Source organism: Electrophorus electricus, chromosome 14 (genome assembly GCF_041902795.1).
Source record: "Electrophorus electricus isolate QZ-2024a chromosome 14, ASM4190279v1, whole genome shotgun sequence".
Lineage (NCBI taxonomy): Eukaryota > Metazoa > Chordata > Actinopteri > Gymnotiformes > Gymnotidae > Electrophorus > Electrophorus electricus.
This window is the reverse complement of record NC_137510.1, coordinates 19,953,356-19,969,734: the sequence shown is the minus strand read 5'-3', so window position 1 is coordinate 19,969,734 and position 16,379 is coordinate 19,953,356. Positions and strand designations below refer to the sequence as shown.

Below are 16,379 nucleotides of genomic sequence, written 5' to 3'. Positions count from 1 at the left end.
CGCTTGTGTAAGGAATTCGAAAACCTCCAGTGGGCGGATATAAACATATAGGCTCATTTGTTCAGTTTGCTTTAGTGTTAGTTTCATTTCGATCACAGTACCAAACACCACCAAACATAGTTACCAATAGTTAGATACAAATACCGATAGGTCTTATAATGTACTTCTACAGTGACAAGTAGACAAAGTTTAAAACAATGGCAAGCATTAATGCTTCCGTGCTCAGTAAGAAAAAGCAGTTTTCTTTCTTTTTTTTCTTTTTTTTTAAAATTGAAATGGTTAAAACAGCCGGTGTACTTGTGTTATTCTATGTGGTATGTGGGCCACAAATAAATGCCACATTATTTTAATACTCTGGATAAAGGGGCTAAATGCCAAATGTGTCCAAAGTTTGTGCCATATCCAATGACCTTCTTTTATAGAGAGCATTATTTTTTCTTTAAAATGTTTTTTTTCCCTTTTACTCAAATAACAAAATAAATGGTATCAATTTTTATGTGAATTCTATTGTCAAAAGTAAATGTCAAAACCAGACATATTAATACTTAACTATCATTCATTTTATTTTTGTTAAAATTTTCTGCATCAAGTCAGTGACAATATTCAATGTGGCATAAATTCTAAAACACTTTACATCTAATTCCATCATATCTCATATTCCTTGTTAATGTCTGGTATTTTGCTTTTGTCTTACAGTATAGATAAGGCCAGCATGACTACGGATATACTGTTACTGGGCGGCAGAGCTTGCATTTCAGTTAATGGATGCAAGTGACAAAGCCTAGATATATAATACAAAAATTGCATAAAGCCCACACTAACTAAATAAATAGAACTGTAAATGTAACCGGACGAAAGATTCAGTAGACACCTGACTAATCATACACTACAATTTGTCGTGACTTTGTAAAAAGCAACAACGAGCGTGTATGAACGTTGACAAGAAGGGAGGCGCGAGTGTCAGGGCGAGCGTGGTTTAATAACAAAAGCATAGACAACCAGAGGCAGATAGAGGGAGAAAGTTAACGATAAAACGAAAGTACTCTTCTGGAAGTCCGGGACCATTCTGTAGACGCAGCGTAGTAGACTGCTGCCACGTCTGGTAGGGGGATCTGTGCGATTTAAAAGTATACAACAAGTAGGTTGGATGTGTTGAATGTCTGTGCCAGAAGCTAGGGGAACAGGGCAATCTGATGAAAAGTGGGTTGATAAAAGTGGATCAAATAAAACAATAGAGGACTGTTAAAATGCTACTACAGAATCAATTGCTATCAGATCTAATCCATTCTGACGATCCACCTACTGGCTTATAACCTGCCTCTGTACAATGTGGAAGATCCTGTCAGGCATCGTGGTAGCTAAGATGAGTGGGAACATGGTTCAATACATGAGCGGGGCTCAGAAAGACAAGAACACCAGAGGAGACAAGCACCAACTACTGGCTGATAAAACAATCACTCAAAACTGTAAAACCAGACAGACTAACCTGTGCACTGCCTACAAGCAAGCCCCACACATGGATCCTGCAAAGTTTGAGGCTGTATAACATCAGCATGACTCTAAGAGCCTTCATCAAAAACCATCAAGTGCTTTACCAAAGAGATGCTCCAGCAGATCCCAGGAACAACATCCGAGATCTTCGTCCAGGAGAGTGCAGTGCTGGGAACAGCTAAGATAATGCAAGACCCTCAAGCTCCCAGGACTCTGGTAGAGGACCCAAGCATGAAGGAAAAAGAGCACATGGGGGAGGATGAGTGGGGAATTTCTTTTTTTATATATAAGGTTTGTGGTTATTCTAAAACAAATGACAACAGGCATCACTGACAGAGCCCTGCTAATGTTCAAGTAAGACTGAAATTTGATATTTGGACAGTGGAATCAGAGGCTACCATCTAGAGTTTTGTGCAGAAGTTAAGTCAAGACTATAGAAGGGTTTTAATAGATACTTGCATTAAAAGTACCGTATTACCTATTAGAATACAGTTACTATTAGGCTACTATTATTATCTGCATAGCTTGGCCTGTCTCTTAAAAATGAAACTGAAGCATTAATCAGTAAATAAAACAAAAGCCGTTTGCATTTTGTAGACACATATTAGACACATATTAGTCACACAACCTACAATTAGACTGATTATGGTAATCTAATTATGGTATTTGGTTGAGCAATGTTGGTTTTGTAGGTCACATTAGAGGACATTGTAGGCTTAGTTGTAGGTTTATATGACAAAAGCTGTATTCTGGCTTCAGGATTCATAAGAAAAAAAGACCAGTTTCAATAATATATATAATTCACTAATAAGCGGAGAGTATTGCTGCACATGTGGGAGTTCTTGTGAGCGCAGATATATGACCAAATAACTTCCTGAACCCAGAGGCCACATCCTGACACCTTGCACACTTCTTCATTTTTTCTACTTCCCCTGTAGCCTTAAATGTCTATGTGTTGATATGACACTGGGCTATAACATCTAGAAAGCCAGAAAGAATAGCTGATGTATAGTTAGAGACGTCTGTAGTGGGGCACAGTTTGAACACTACAGATCTTGTATTCATCTAACCTTGACTCAGCTCTAGGTCACTCACTCTTTACTGGATGTTCTGTTTCCTGTCCATGAGTGAATTTCATTCTGTTTTCCCCCCATGTTGTGGGGAGAAAAAAAAGAAGTAAGATGATTAAAGATGAAAAAGCTTTGAAGTCAAACAAGCTAACAGACATGTTGTGAAATTAACAGCTCTGTAATGTTAGTTTTTATATGTAGTGAACATAATATTATATTTAAAAAAAAACAAATAAGATCAAATAATATAAATAAATCATGTATAGAACATCTCATTGGAGGGCATTCAATTTAATGAAAATCAGGTACCAATGGCCTGGATGCCTCTGTCAATTTGTTCCAGACCTGAAATCAAAGTCAAAAGTCAAATTCAAAGTCAAATTTATTAATATAGCATGTTTTACAACAGCTGTTGTCACAAAGCAGCTTTACATATATCAGAGTCCAAGCCCCCAGTTAGCAAGCCAAGGGTGACAGTAGCAAGAAAAATTCCCTAGGGCATGAGAAGGAATCCTTGAGAGGAACCAAGACTCGAAGGGTGGGGGGAATCCTCCTCTGGCCAATAACAGACACAGTAGTAGTAAGAGAAAAGAATAATAATACAAATAAAAATAAAAAAATAGCGATGGTCTCTTCTGGTTTTAAGTCCTAGTCTGGGTTTGATAGTGTGTGTCTGACACCCATCTTGCCCTTGACAGATGTTCTCATGGAGAGGAGAAGTAGTTGGTTGGGGTGGTGGTGTGGTGGTCTACAGCAGGCGGACAGAAGGGGAGCATCAGGGGGTACTGGGAGGAGCCATAGCAGATGAGATGAGTTGAAGCTCAGTAACAACAAGACATCGGGACTATGTGTACTTCAGCAGAAAGAGAGAGAGAGAGAAGAGTATGAAGCCAAGTACAAAGGTATGTAAATTAGGGAACTATAATGTGCAAAGATGGACTCTGGCACATCTAGCTATGGCAGCACAGCTAAAAGGATTAAGCCAGAAGGAAACACAGATATGAGTGCTCTCTGGAACATCATCTCTCAGTCAACAAACTTGAATGACAACCCTTTACCTAAGATGGGAAGTATTTAATTAAATGCCTTACTATTCAACCTAGCCTTAAATATTGAGACTGTATCTTTCTGCAACATTTATAGGAAGGTTATTCCATATTGAGGGAGGTTTATAAAAAAAAGGCTTTGCCCGCTGCAGTAGATTTTCTTATTCTTGGTACTAGAAAAAAGACTGCACCTATTGATCTAAGCAGACATGGCAGGTCATTATGCACTAGTAGTTCACTAAGGTACTGTGGGTCAAGACCGTTCAATACTTTATAGGTCATTAGAAGTATTTTATAATCAATAAGAAATTTTACTGGTAGCCAGTGCAATTGAGCTAAGATAGGAATAATATGATCAAACTCTCTAGTTCTAGTAAGAACTCTGGCTGCTGCATTTTGAACTAGCGGGAGCTTTCATAGGCACTTAGTAGTACAGCCAAATAGTAAGGTATTACAGTAGTCCAGTCTTGAAATGCTATATACATGGACAAGCTTTTCTGTGAAGATAATATGTTCCTAATCTTTGTAATGGTCCTGAGGTGGAGAACAGCAGCTCTAGAAATACTATTTACATGAACTTTGAATGAGAAACTGGTGTCCATAATTACTCCAAGATCTTTACCTGTTAAAGACCATCAATGTTTATTACGTAATCTTGGCTGTCTGTGCACTAAACAGAAGCACTTCTATTTTGTCAGGATTAAGTGAAAGAAACATCCAGTGTCATCCAGTGTCCTTTACACATTCCTATATAATACTAAGATGATATTTGTTCTCTGGTTTGGTTGAGACATATAACTAAGTATCATTAGCATAGCAGTGTAAACTAGCATAGTGTTTATGTATAATATCACCTAGAGATAGCATATATAAAGAGTAAAGCAGGGGCCTTAGAACAGATCCTTCTGGGACACCATAGTTAACCTTGTTGTATGCTGAAATGTCTCCATTTATGTTGAAAACTCATAACAATAAGCTAAATAAGATTTAAACCAAGGAAGGGCTGTTCCCCTAATCTCAACAATTTTCAAGTCTATCTTGTAAATAGGAATTTTGGATTATTTTTGTTATTTTGTATTAAGGTTGAGAGATAGGTTGTTAGAGCAGTAAGAAGTGTCTTTCTATACTTGAGAAGACTCTCTTTCCATGTGATCTGAAAGGCGATAAGTTTGGTGGGGCGTCATTTATCTTTCAAGTGTTCCTTTTTAAATTGCAAATGTGACCATTATACCAAGGTACTAATTTTTTGTTCCTAATTCTTTTATTCTTAAGTGTACATATAGCCTGTAATAGCAAAATTATAAAGTTTAAACTACAACTTTTATGACAATTAAAACCAAATAACAAAATAGGTGAAAGAAAAAATGTCAACTGGTAATCGTTAATGCAAGCAAGGCACAGAGAACCAATTACTTTTTTTACTCATTGTTAGAGGTTATATACTTAAAATATACAAACTACAAACTCTAAGTTGCCAGTTTATGTACACCTTCTCCACACCTGTACCTATAGACAACCAGTCCTTTTTTATGGACTTAGAAGTGTCACTTCTGACTCTGCAAGCTGGTGTACCCAGACATAGAAATAAAAGACAACTGCACAGAGAAGAACAACAGAACTTTATTATAAATGGCCCACTGCCATGGCTGGGGTGTGGTTTCAGAATCGGCTTTGTAAAGGAGGACCTCTAATTCAAAACCCTACATAACATAAATATAAATATAAAAGCTTAAAATATAAATCTAAACACACCTATACCTGAAACCAGGTGACACAGAAAAGCCAGTAAAGAATGTACGGCAGTCTGTTAGGTACAACAATGGAGTAGGTGTGTCTCTTGCAATTATCTCGGTGCATATTTAAAATATACTTAAAGCTGGGTGTTGCAGCTCATAACACATTTGAAAATACATAAGTGATCTGGAAGCCATTCAAGTATATCGTGAATCTGACAACACTTTACATTTCACAGCTCAGTGGTTAAGGTACTGAACTAGTAATCGGAAGGTTACTGGTTCAAGCCCCACCACTACCAAGATGCCACTGTTGGGCCTCTAAGCAAGACCCCTAACCCTCAATTGGTAGTCAGTCATAATTGTAAGTTGTGTTGGATAAGAGTGTCTGGTAAATGTAAACATACATGAGGGGTCTTTTCTGTGGTCCATGTTCTGTGAACTATAAGCAAATGTGTCTGATAAAGTTTACTATGCTTTGTAGAAAGAGCAGATGTCTAGGAGGACACTGTTGCATGCACAGGTAACCTCAATAGACCTGTAATTTACAGTTGATGGCTAGTCACACTTGAAATGAGTGGGCTCTTTGAAATGCTAGCATGAGATCATTTTTCTTACTCATTACAAGAAGCCTCTATTATATAGACTTTTCTAAGAGAGACATATATATATATATATATATATATATATATATATATAACAGAAATAGTTGAGAGAGAGCCCGCAAGTCAAAGCAAAGGGGGAGATTGTTTTGGAATAAAAGTTAAAAGCTTCAAAAATGCTAATGGAAAGACTGAAGGAGGAGGAAGGCTGAAGGCTGTTGACAGAGCTTGGTGGTCTTAGCTTCTAGTGCTGTTCGGGTTTTTATATGAGTCATCTTGACATTTTCTGATTTACGGACACTTTCTTGAACATTCACTCAGAAGCTTCTAGGGGTCCGACTCACTAACATCTCTTTTTCTCTCTCATGGTAAGACTCTGGACTGGGGGGTTGCAATATTGGACTTACTGTAGTTGTTAGATAGGTTGTAACTGTGGACATACAATATGCTGTAAGAACTGTATTACCAATGTGAGCTAAATGTATTTTCAGGTTAGTAGGTTCAGTTAGTTAGTTCAGGTTGGTAAGTAAATTAGGAAGTGTTTCTGCCATTCTAATCAATAATGTCTATTCTATCAGCATAAACTTTGGCTTCAGCATATCTTTTTCTGTGCATGTGGGTCAGTGACTGAACTTGATATGCTAAATTCATGGTAGCCCTTTCCCACACAATTCTTTATGTCAGTGTTATGTAATCCTGTTATACAAATGCAGTCTTCAATTTTTTTTAATCACTTGTTTATGAAAATAGATGGGTGTTAATGTTATCAAAAATGGAGGGCTGATGATCTGCAACTGGGCTTAAAAAAAAAAAAAAAAGTTTAATTTCTGGGATCCTTGTACAATTATACAATTTTTGTACCAGTTTGCTATTCCAAGGGAACATCAAATGTGGCAATCATTCATTAATGCCTAAACCAATTCATACACTCAAATGTATAGTTCTGAGGCTTTGACAGCATTCTTCCATTCTTCAATATAGGGTTTCCAACCATTTTTCTGTAAGTTATGGTATGGCAAAATAACTGTTGCAAACTAGTGCATCATGCTGCTGAAGTGTAGTGTTACATTTGTTTTGAAGGAAAGGCCATTTGGACAAACATTCATATCTGTTCCAACAGATGGTGTTCTTGTGGTATGGTCTCCTTCTGTCGACACACCTCCTCTCCTTTGTTCAGTCACTGGAGTGTGATCAGGACAGACAGTACAAATGGCCTAAGGAGAAGTCCATCAAGTGCTGTGACAAGTGCAAACCCGGTAAACCAAAGTTTATTTTCTCATATGACTATCATATGACTATCATCATACATGTAAGATTAGGATTAGGATTAGAATTTCATTACAGATACAAAAATAAACACAGTAATTACTCTATTCTTATACCTGGGAAAACAGAGGTAAGAAAAGTGGAATATGACATAAACAAACGAAAACAAGCTGTTACAAAGGAAAAGCAAATGTATTCTCTATAGTCAGTGTGTTTTTACATCTGAAAGCAACACATTCCTGCATATGAATGATGCATTTCTAAAGTTAACATATGGACTTTAAATAAATAAAAATTAAAAATAAGTAAATAACTGAATAAAAAATAATAGAACACCTCTTCAGAACAAATCTTCAGGACAACTTTAGATCAAGATATCGGTAATCTCTTATTAACTAAATTTGACTCACCAAAATAAAAAAATGTCATTCTTGAAAATTATGACTTGGTACCATAACTGTAACTGCTTACAGATGAGTCACAAACTATTACTAATACTGTTATGGACACATCATTACTAATGTCTCACACCACAGTGAGATTCTGACATCACCATTACAATCATCCAGCATATTTACATTACCTGTGTGTGTCTGTGTCTAGGACAATATATGACGGATAGATGTAATGAAGGTTCTACGACAATGTGTAAACAATGTCCAGATGAATCCTATATTGACTTCTACAATAATGAATTGCGATGCAAGAGCTGCACTCAGTGCCCTGAGAAACGTAAGTCTTTTACATGTGTGTTTTTGACATTTTGCTACTCATATCAGTCAACCTAAGCATATGAGAAGTCATAAAGGTTAAATGTTAATCAAGAAATGACACTGAAATATGGTGGGGGGATCACCTATACCACAGACCTTGGTGGGTTTTCAATAGTAATGGGGGTCTCAGGCGCACACTGAAAACAATGACTCATAAAGATAACAAGGAATGAAGAGTATAGTCTTACAAAAAGACTGAGCAGAGGGAAAGGTTCCATTCACAATGTATGGAAATTAACGATGCTAACTGCCACCATGTAGGGATAGTTTGCTCAAAAATCAAAGCGGGCAGTTTTTTAAAACTTGACAGGCATTCAATGTAACCTTGAGTGTAGATGCTTCAGATAGTTCTGCTTCACTTGTCTTGTATATCAAAATATAAGAATTTGCTCCCACTGTAAACAGTAATTAAGATAAATATAATAATTTGCCTGCAATGCCTTTTTGAGTCTATTCAGTGTTATGATCAACTGTTACATAGACAAAGATTAACATGAAAGAGCTCATTAAACTAGTACACATTTCAAAAGAATAGTGAATTACAGTTTAGCACTACACAGGAAACTGACAGGAACATTTTCATTGCATGTCTTGTCAAGATCCTCTGGCAAGCTGAGCCTAATGACTGACTGATTAACAGAGAGCCACAAATAAACGGAAACGTATCAGAGTTCACTTACGTGTGTGAGTGCTATTAATTATTGTATATTTTATGTTGAAAATTATTAATGTTTTGTTCAGAACAATTGTCCAACCAGATGGAAAACCAATTTAGCTTTGTAACAATCCAGACCGAGAGGCAAGATACATGTGTGTAGTCATTATACTTATTAACCATATAACAAGTGCATCCAAAAAACAAAAACAAAAAAACAACAACAACAACCCACAGCATAAAGAGATCAAGGTATCTGGCAAAAGACAATAGAGAGTTTAGGTCAGTAACTTGGCATGGGCACCAGAAACTTTGAACTGAGGTTCTAGTCAGCATAAAAAGGGCACACAGTTCATGAAAAATGGCTAGTCTTTGTGTATTCTGTTAAGTAGTTGAATTTAAATGCACTCTAATCATACTGTGAGCCATTGAGATGGCAATGATCTAAGAAATAAAAAAATGCTATGCTGCTTGTACAAGGAACATATAACTTTAGTAATGCCTTTGTAAAGTCCATCAAGGGCATTATTAGCCAATGTACAGAAATGACATCCATTTTAATTGCAATAGCAGTCCACTATTGTTATTCTGTTTGATTTATGTTATACATAAGCTGAACCAAGCTCGTTGTTTACCTATGTTGTATCTTACCACTGAAATGCCTTGTATTTGTATGTACATTCCCATGCTATTTTAGAAAACACTTAAAGATGTATTAAAGATGATAAGTTAAAGATTATGAAGTGGACTATGAGGGTTTTACAGCAAGGAATGTACAGGAAAGGCCCTACCCACAACTGAGGCTGAGGCAGAATGCCCTAATATATGTGAGGCAGCATCCATCCCAACACTTGTTTACCCTAATGTCGTGGGATGCTGCAGGATAAGAGAAAGCAGTGATGTTTTCCTTGAATAACCCTTTTCCTGTCGAAAGAGTCAACTCCCAGGTCCTGATTTACATGAGGAAATCAGACTGATTCCAATTGAGAGTTTCAACTTTCTTTGGTCCAAACAGGCCTTCCATGTAATGCAACTCAAAGCACTTCACTCTAAGAGCTAATTGATGTAGCATAAAACCTGAAAGCAGGTATTAGTACATGCAATAGCCCAGTCTCTATTCATTCCACTTCCTCACCTACTGCAGTTAAATCTACTCCCAGTCCCCTTTTATACTATGCCAGTGGACTTAACAGCACGAAATAGAAAATCAGCCATAGAAATGTCCTGATCCTCCATCTGAGCATGAAGAAGAGCTCAAAAGGGGAATGTAAGGTCTAAGGTCTGAGCTACTACTAGCCAACCACATGGTTACAAATTTTCTAGTAACTTTCCTCTTTAGCCCTCCTCCACCACTGAAATGGCATAATCAATTTATGCTTCTATTCCTCAGTCACACTCATTCAGCACAACTGATCCTCAGCAGCTATTATTATACTATGTAAATGCTATGCCTTCATGGAACAGGACATTTACATAGCCTCCTACACACCAGGTGCCAGCCCCCACCAAAACTGTGTAGCAAACTTGTTCCCCAGTAGCTTTTAAAGTGGTGATAGGTATTTTTTAGCTCTTTCAATCTGTGAACTTTAATGTCTTTAATGTCAAAATAAGTTTAACATAACCTTAAACATGCCAATTTTGCCCATCACAATAATAGCTCTTGAGATTGTATCATTCCAATGACACTGATTTTTTAGCCCTTGCAATAAAAAGCCATATATCAGCAATTTCTCCTTTTTGTGTAATCAGTATTTTAGTTTTTGATTTTGTAACTTTTCTATCAAAATTACATTAAAATTCTAAATATGCTTTATTTGTGTCACGTAACGCTCGCCTCAGAGAGTCACGTGGTTTGGCCCGCCTCGTGCAGTGGGAGGATTTTTTTTGTTCGTAACCACACCTGCACACACCTGTAATGTGTTAGTCTTTGTGTATTTAAACTCTTGTCATTGTATGCTGTGTTATTGGTCATTGTTGGTGTAGAGTGATGATGTGTTCATGTTCATGTTCATGTTATATGTGAGTACCGTAACGTTTTGTGTAATAAATGTTCGTCCAAGTCGAGAGAGTCTGTGAGTCCTGCTCCACGCCCTTTGGTACTCGGGCAGCTCCGTTACAATTTGGACTTATCTTACTTCCTTCATGTGGGCATTTAAAAATAAAACTTGCAATTATGTTTTATATTATTGTTTTTATTTTGAAGAATGTGGAAAAACAGTAAATGGACATGTATGGTTTTTCATGCAAGGGCTAAAATATTAGTGGAAGATTTGAGGCCAAATTGATAGCAGATGCTTATATAAAGTTCATCAACCCCATATGCATTTAGCAGCCTTCCATTAAAATTTTGAACTGCCACATCAACTTACAAAAGACCTTGAGACCTGAAGGAGATACTGAGTTGAAATTTAGGTCACATGGCACTTGGCTGCTGAACACAGTCCTTCCAGAACATAGATTTGAGTTCTGCCATCACATATTCTGTCAAGTTTGGACCAGATATCAGACTGTCTCACTGATAACAGGCAGACATCAGTGAGAGAAGCTAAGGACAAGCAGAATTAAAGGACCAGAAATTATCGAAGTGGACATACTGTGACTGTTCTCCATGGAACTGAACAGTCTTCAGATGCCCCCACCCTGTCACCCAGTGGAGAGAAGCCTTTGTGGCCCTTGCAGTTGACCTGCAGCAGCAGCTTGCCCACCATACACTCATGTTTCACCTCAACTCTCTAGCTGCCCCACACTTTAGTGGACTATGGGAGAGAGAGATGTATGCTTAAATCTGCACTCTACACCACTGTGAGTGCACAACCAGTACCTGATAAGATCCTTCTATCAGTTCTCCTCAATGTGGAGGCTTTCCTGAATTCACAGCCTTTGGGTTATGACTCATCTTATTGCAGACTTTGATACAATGATGCTGAACAGCCTGCTCATGGGGTACTACAAATGGTGTACCCCGTAACCAAGTTGTTGAGTCACAGAAGCTGGAGGCAATTACAGGACCTATCAAATCAGTTCTGATCCAGTTTGATCCACAACTATTTTCCCAAGCTACAGACCAGACAAAAGTGGCAATCCGACATCTGGTGTGAAAGACAATGCAGTTGTCATGATGGTGGATCACTGCTAATTTGGCCACTGATGTCCATCAGACATGTCAACAAGATACGCCACAGAGTGGATGGTTGCATCAGATCACCTCATGCAGACATTAAGGGCAGATGTACATATGTCTAGGATAGCCACCATGCCTAACAGCCCAGCCAAGAAAAATTATGTCCACACTACATTAGAATGAGTTGCTTTTTTATTGTGAGCAAATGTGCACTATAACTATGCTGGCTTCATATGAGAGCACTATTAGCCAATGTGCAGAAAATACAGCCATTATAATTACATTAGTTGTCCAGTATTCAGTTATACTGTTTGATTTATTTAACACATAAGCTTAAATGAGGTCATTGTTTAAGTATATTGTATCTTATCACTCAAATTAAGATTAACATGAAAGTACATACAGTATTTGTATGTACCACCCTATGCTATTTGAGACTACACTTGTTACATCAAGACATCGTTGCCTTTGTTATCCTGATAGACACACAAGATTGTTTACTGTAAGGAGGGCTAAGTTTTACTTCACAAGAATTTTAAGAAGAAATGGAGACTTGATGTTGAATTATTAAAAAATCCTAATAAAAACATCTAATAATGTATAATCTGAACTACCCAGTGGCTACAAACAGTGCTAAAATGCTGAATGTCATAGTTTTCATTTTAACCAAAGAGAAACATTGTGATCAGTTAGCAATTATAAACAATCAAGTCATGGATTGTTCAAAAACATATCAATCTAAATTTGTTATTTTGTTTGTACATTATGTGGGATTCAGAGTCTAAGCCTGTAGGTGTTTTGTCCTCAGAAATGCTGATTTGAGAAGACCTTGTCAGGGCCCATGCAAATCTTTTACATAGCCTTGTGTACACCTCCATTCCCTTGGATACTCAAGGATGAGAGCACAAAGCAGACCAAAGAGGACAAAAGCAGTTGGCAACTACACAGGCATTTAGTTTAAGACACAGCAAAGAAATTAGCCTTACAGTAGCTCATTTACCACTGTAGCATCACACATGTAAACCCTAAGAACATAAATTGCATTTGGCAAGAAAATTCTAATTTTTTGTTCCCAACCATATTAGGTAGACTCTAAAGTATTTTTTATCTCTGATTTCAAATCTGTTTTTAGAATTTTTCTATCACATATGGTTATTAAGTAAACACAGTGCCACAAATCACAAAACAAAAACAGATGCAGTCATCTACATAATAGGCTAGACATGTTATGAGTTATATAAATTATAAATTAAATTATATTTAATGCACTGTGTTTGATTTAAAGATAACATCTTGTATAGATTATCACTTTTTGACTTTTAAATTTTTGCGATTTAAAGATGTAGCCACTGATTTTTTAAACTACATGACATGAAGACATGAAAGCATGCCTTTAACGCATGTCAATAGACACACATCTTAAGATGTTTTGACCATGATACCCTCTCAAGATGTCTCCAGATGGGGGATGCCCATTTTTTATTTTTAATATTCCATTAAATTCCCTTTTGTGGTTGTAGATATGGTATATAAGGAGAATTGCACTAAAAAAGGTGATGCAAAATGTGGCTGTGAGAGTGGATATGAACTTGACGGTATGGAGTGCAAGAAAATCTTGACCACGCTAGCAACACCAAGCACTACTACCAAAACTACACAGCAACAAATACCATCACCCACCAGAGGTAAGCATCCACAAAAGTGAATACACATGTGCACACAAAATATTCTTACTCACAGTGACACCTAAACACGTGCAAAATTAAAACCATCAAAATGTAGGTTACATTACATCTTAGTTTTTCATTGCATTACATCTTACTACTTTCCACAGTTTATGTCCACTTCAGATAAACGTACCCTTAAACACACACATATACACATACACATACATACACACAGAACTAGAAGTATGCAATTTTGACTTATTCGTTCTCTTTTTCTCCCTTTTCTCCCACTCATTCTCGATCAACCTCTCACAGACAGTGTGTGGATCTCTCTGAGTCTGTGTTGTGCGTGTATGTGCATTCTGCTTACCTGTTTCATTCTCATCAGCAGACACACATCTGCATGTGGATGGATCATGCCGACATCAACTGGTCAGTGACACCCAATTTCAGTTTAAATGAGATAATCCATTTATAACTGTCAGTATTAAGCAATGCTATAATACCTGGTTTGCCTGGTTGCCCCATAGATTGCTTTTGGGCTCGCAAGAATAGTTCAACCGTGTCGAGCCAGTGCACAGAAGAGGAGGAAGTGCCGATGCCGGTCCAGGAGGCGTGTGGAAAGACACATTGGCAGGAAGAGGTCTAAGAGAGATGGAAGAGTGAGGAGAGAGGAAGGCAGGAGATTACACATGAAAGTGTGGATTGAGTATGGACTGTAAGACAGTCTCATATAGAACCTGAAGCGCAGAGAGAGACACGCTGAGTCTGCACTGAGACTGTGAGGCTGAAGAGACGATGCAGTTGTTTCTTGATTCACTGAATTTGATTGCATACGCACACATACAGTTATATTCACTGGATGGGCTTTCAAGGCCAACTGCTTGGAGTAATAATGAAACAACTTGAAACAGGTCATGATGAAAAATAGTTAATTTCAATTTTAATAGTTTTTGAAAAAGTAACAGCTGCCCTTATTTGTCTATTTAATTATTTGGTTTTACCAAATGTGACATCTTCAGGATGAGTACTTTAATACAGTCTGAATTACATGAACAACGTTTCTTGAGTGGATTTTCAGTAATTACACCTGAAGGACTTTTTTTGTGCTTTCTTTCCCCTTCCATTCCATTTTTTGGTAGGTGATGCTGATATTTAAACTGTATCCTTTGCATGGATGTTTTCTTTCTGATGCCTACCAAATCTACATGTTATTATGTAAAGGATGTAAATTCACCTTTAAAATTTTGTAATATTTGATTTTTCAGTTGGTAAATTTCACAATTTTAAATATTTGCTAACTACTGTAGTATAATTTAAAGTATACAAAATACAATAAAAAACAATGGGATAGGACAATGCCAAATTTGGATACATTACTGTTTTTAAGGCCTCTGCCCGGGGCACAAGGTAGTGGTAGCTTAGTGGTTAAGGTACTTGACTTGTAATTGAGAAGTTGCTGGTTCAACCACTACCAAGCTGCTACCGTTGGGCCCCTGAGCAAGGCCCTTAACCCTCAATTGCTCAAGTTGTACTCAATCATAATTGTAAGTTGCTTTAGATAAAAGTGTCAGGTAAATGTCCCTTGTTAGCAGTGGGCTTTGACCTCATTATGCTAGAATCCATCTCCCAGTACTGCAATAAATATGTTGTCTTCATTAGCATGCTAGTGGCCAGTTAGTCAAGAATCACAGATGTTCTAAAGTCATTTCTTCCACTTTGATGTGATACTATTTTAAATCCTTTTTATTTAGGATTTGATGTTGAGTGTAAGGAATATTTGACAGGAAAATCACATTTTGTGCTATGCATGAAATATTTGTAAAATTTGAAATATTTGATCTAGTATTCATATTCAGTACATGTTCAAAATTCCGTCAAAATAATGTAACAATTGTACATGTACATCACAGGCTATAGTGCACATGATACATTTATATTTATGTAGAGTTACTAAAACTGAAGTGTAATACACACACTTTCCAAAGAGACAGTCAGAGTGCCTTTATCCGTTGTGCAAGCAAAGACCTTCTGAAGCTACAGGGGGTGAAACCAGCTTGTTAGTAAATTAACATGTTAAAATCATAACATTTATTTTACAGAGTTCCAAGAGTGTAGAGTTCTTGCTCCTCAAGTTTCCTAAGTTCATTGCTACCATAGCAACAACAGGCAGTGTAAAAAGATATCCCATTAACGTAATGCCCATTAGCATTCAAATGCACACAGCAGACAACTCCTGCAGTGCTGCATGAGGATGGTTATTTTATTGGCTATATTAATAATAGACTAATCATAATTGTCTGTAGGAAATTAGTGGAGATCTTTGAAATAGGATGCTCTCATCATCATCAAGGAGGATTCTGAAGTGTTAAAGAATAATATTAGCCACTGTTTTATTGGTAAGATGATAAGTGAACACCAAAGGAGTCTTGTAGTCTTTGCAGTAGATTGTTTACAGGTCAGTGCATCCAATTGCTCAACAGGTAAAACATGAGGCAAAGGCATCACTTATGACTTCCTTAGGAAATTCACAAATATTTACACATTTCCATATTTATTTCATTTATAATAAAGATTTATAAACAATCTCCAACATTTGCCTCTGGATGGGGTTTCTTCAAGAATGTTCCTGTATTTGCCTCTACTCAGTCTCCCACTCATTTGTTACCAGTCTCCCTGTCCCTGCTGCTAAGAAGCACTCCCATAGCATGATGCTCCCACCATGTTCTACTCTTAGGATGGTATTAGCAAGGTTATGTGCAGTGCCTGTTTTGTTTTGTTTTTCTAGACTAGTGCTTACTATTCTGCTAAGAGTTCAATTTTCATCTTATTAGACCAGATCATCTTTTCCCCATGCTCCTTTACATGGTGTTTTGCAAACTCTAAGCTGTCTTAATTTACTCAACAATGGCCCATGTATGGTGTACTACAGTGATAATTGTCCATCCAGGACTT

At 37.2% G+C, this 16,379-nt stretch overlaps 1 protein-coding gene across 4 annotated transcripts; it reads left to right on the top strand.

The window, feature by feature from the left end:
- The first annotated feature begins 2,862 nt into the window (after nucleotides 1–2,862).
- cd27 (CD27 molecule) lies at nucleotides 2,863–16,230 on the top strand. Of its 4 annotated transcripts, none has more exons than XM_035530996.2 (6): nucleotides 2,863–3,463; nucleotides 7,063–7,198; nucleotides 7,812–7,940; nucleotides 13,278–13,442; nucleotides 13,816–13,856; nucleotides 13,955–16,230. In XM_035530996.2, the coding sequence occupies exons 1-6, from the start codon at nucleotides 3,446–3,448 to the stop codon at nucleotides 14,144–14,146; spliced, it is 681 nt and encodes a 226-aa protein (XP_035386889.1). In that variant the 5' UTR covers nucleotides 2,863–3,445; the 3' UTR covers nucleotides 14,147–16,230. The 4 variants fall into 4 exon arrangements, with proteins under 4 accessions (XP_035386889.1, XP_035386888.1, XP_035386887.1 ...); XM_035530995.2 differs by having other exon boundaries at nucleotides 13,813–13,856; XM_035530994.2 differs by having other exon boundaries at nucleotides 13,740–13,856.
- Nucleotides 16,231–16,379: the final 149 nt, after the last annotated feature.

Coding starts and splice junctions, on each gene's coding strand:
- cd27 (XM_035530995.2), top strand. Junction 13,443..13,812: donor AATACCATCACCCACCAGAG/GTAAGCATCCAC, acceptor CATTCTCATCAG/CAGACACACATCTGCATGTG. Junction 13,857..13,954: donor GATCATGCCGACATCAACTG/GTCAGTGACACC, acceptor GTTGCCCCATAG/ATTGCTTTTGGGCTCGCAAG.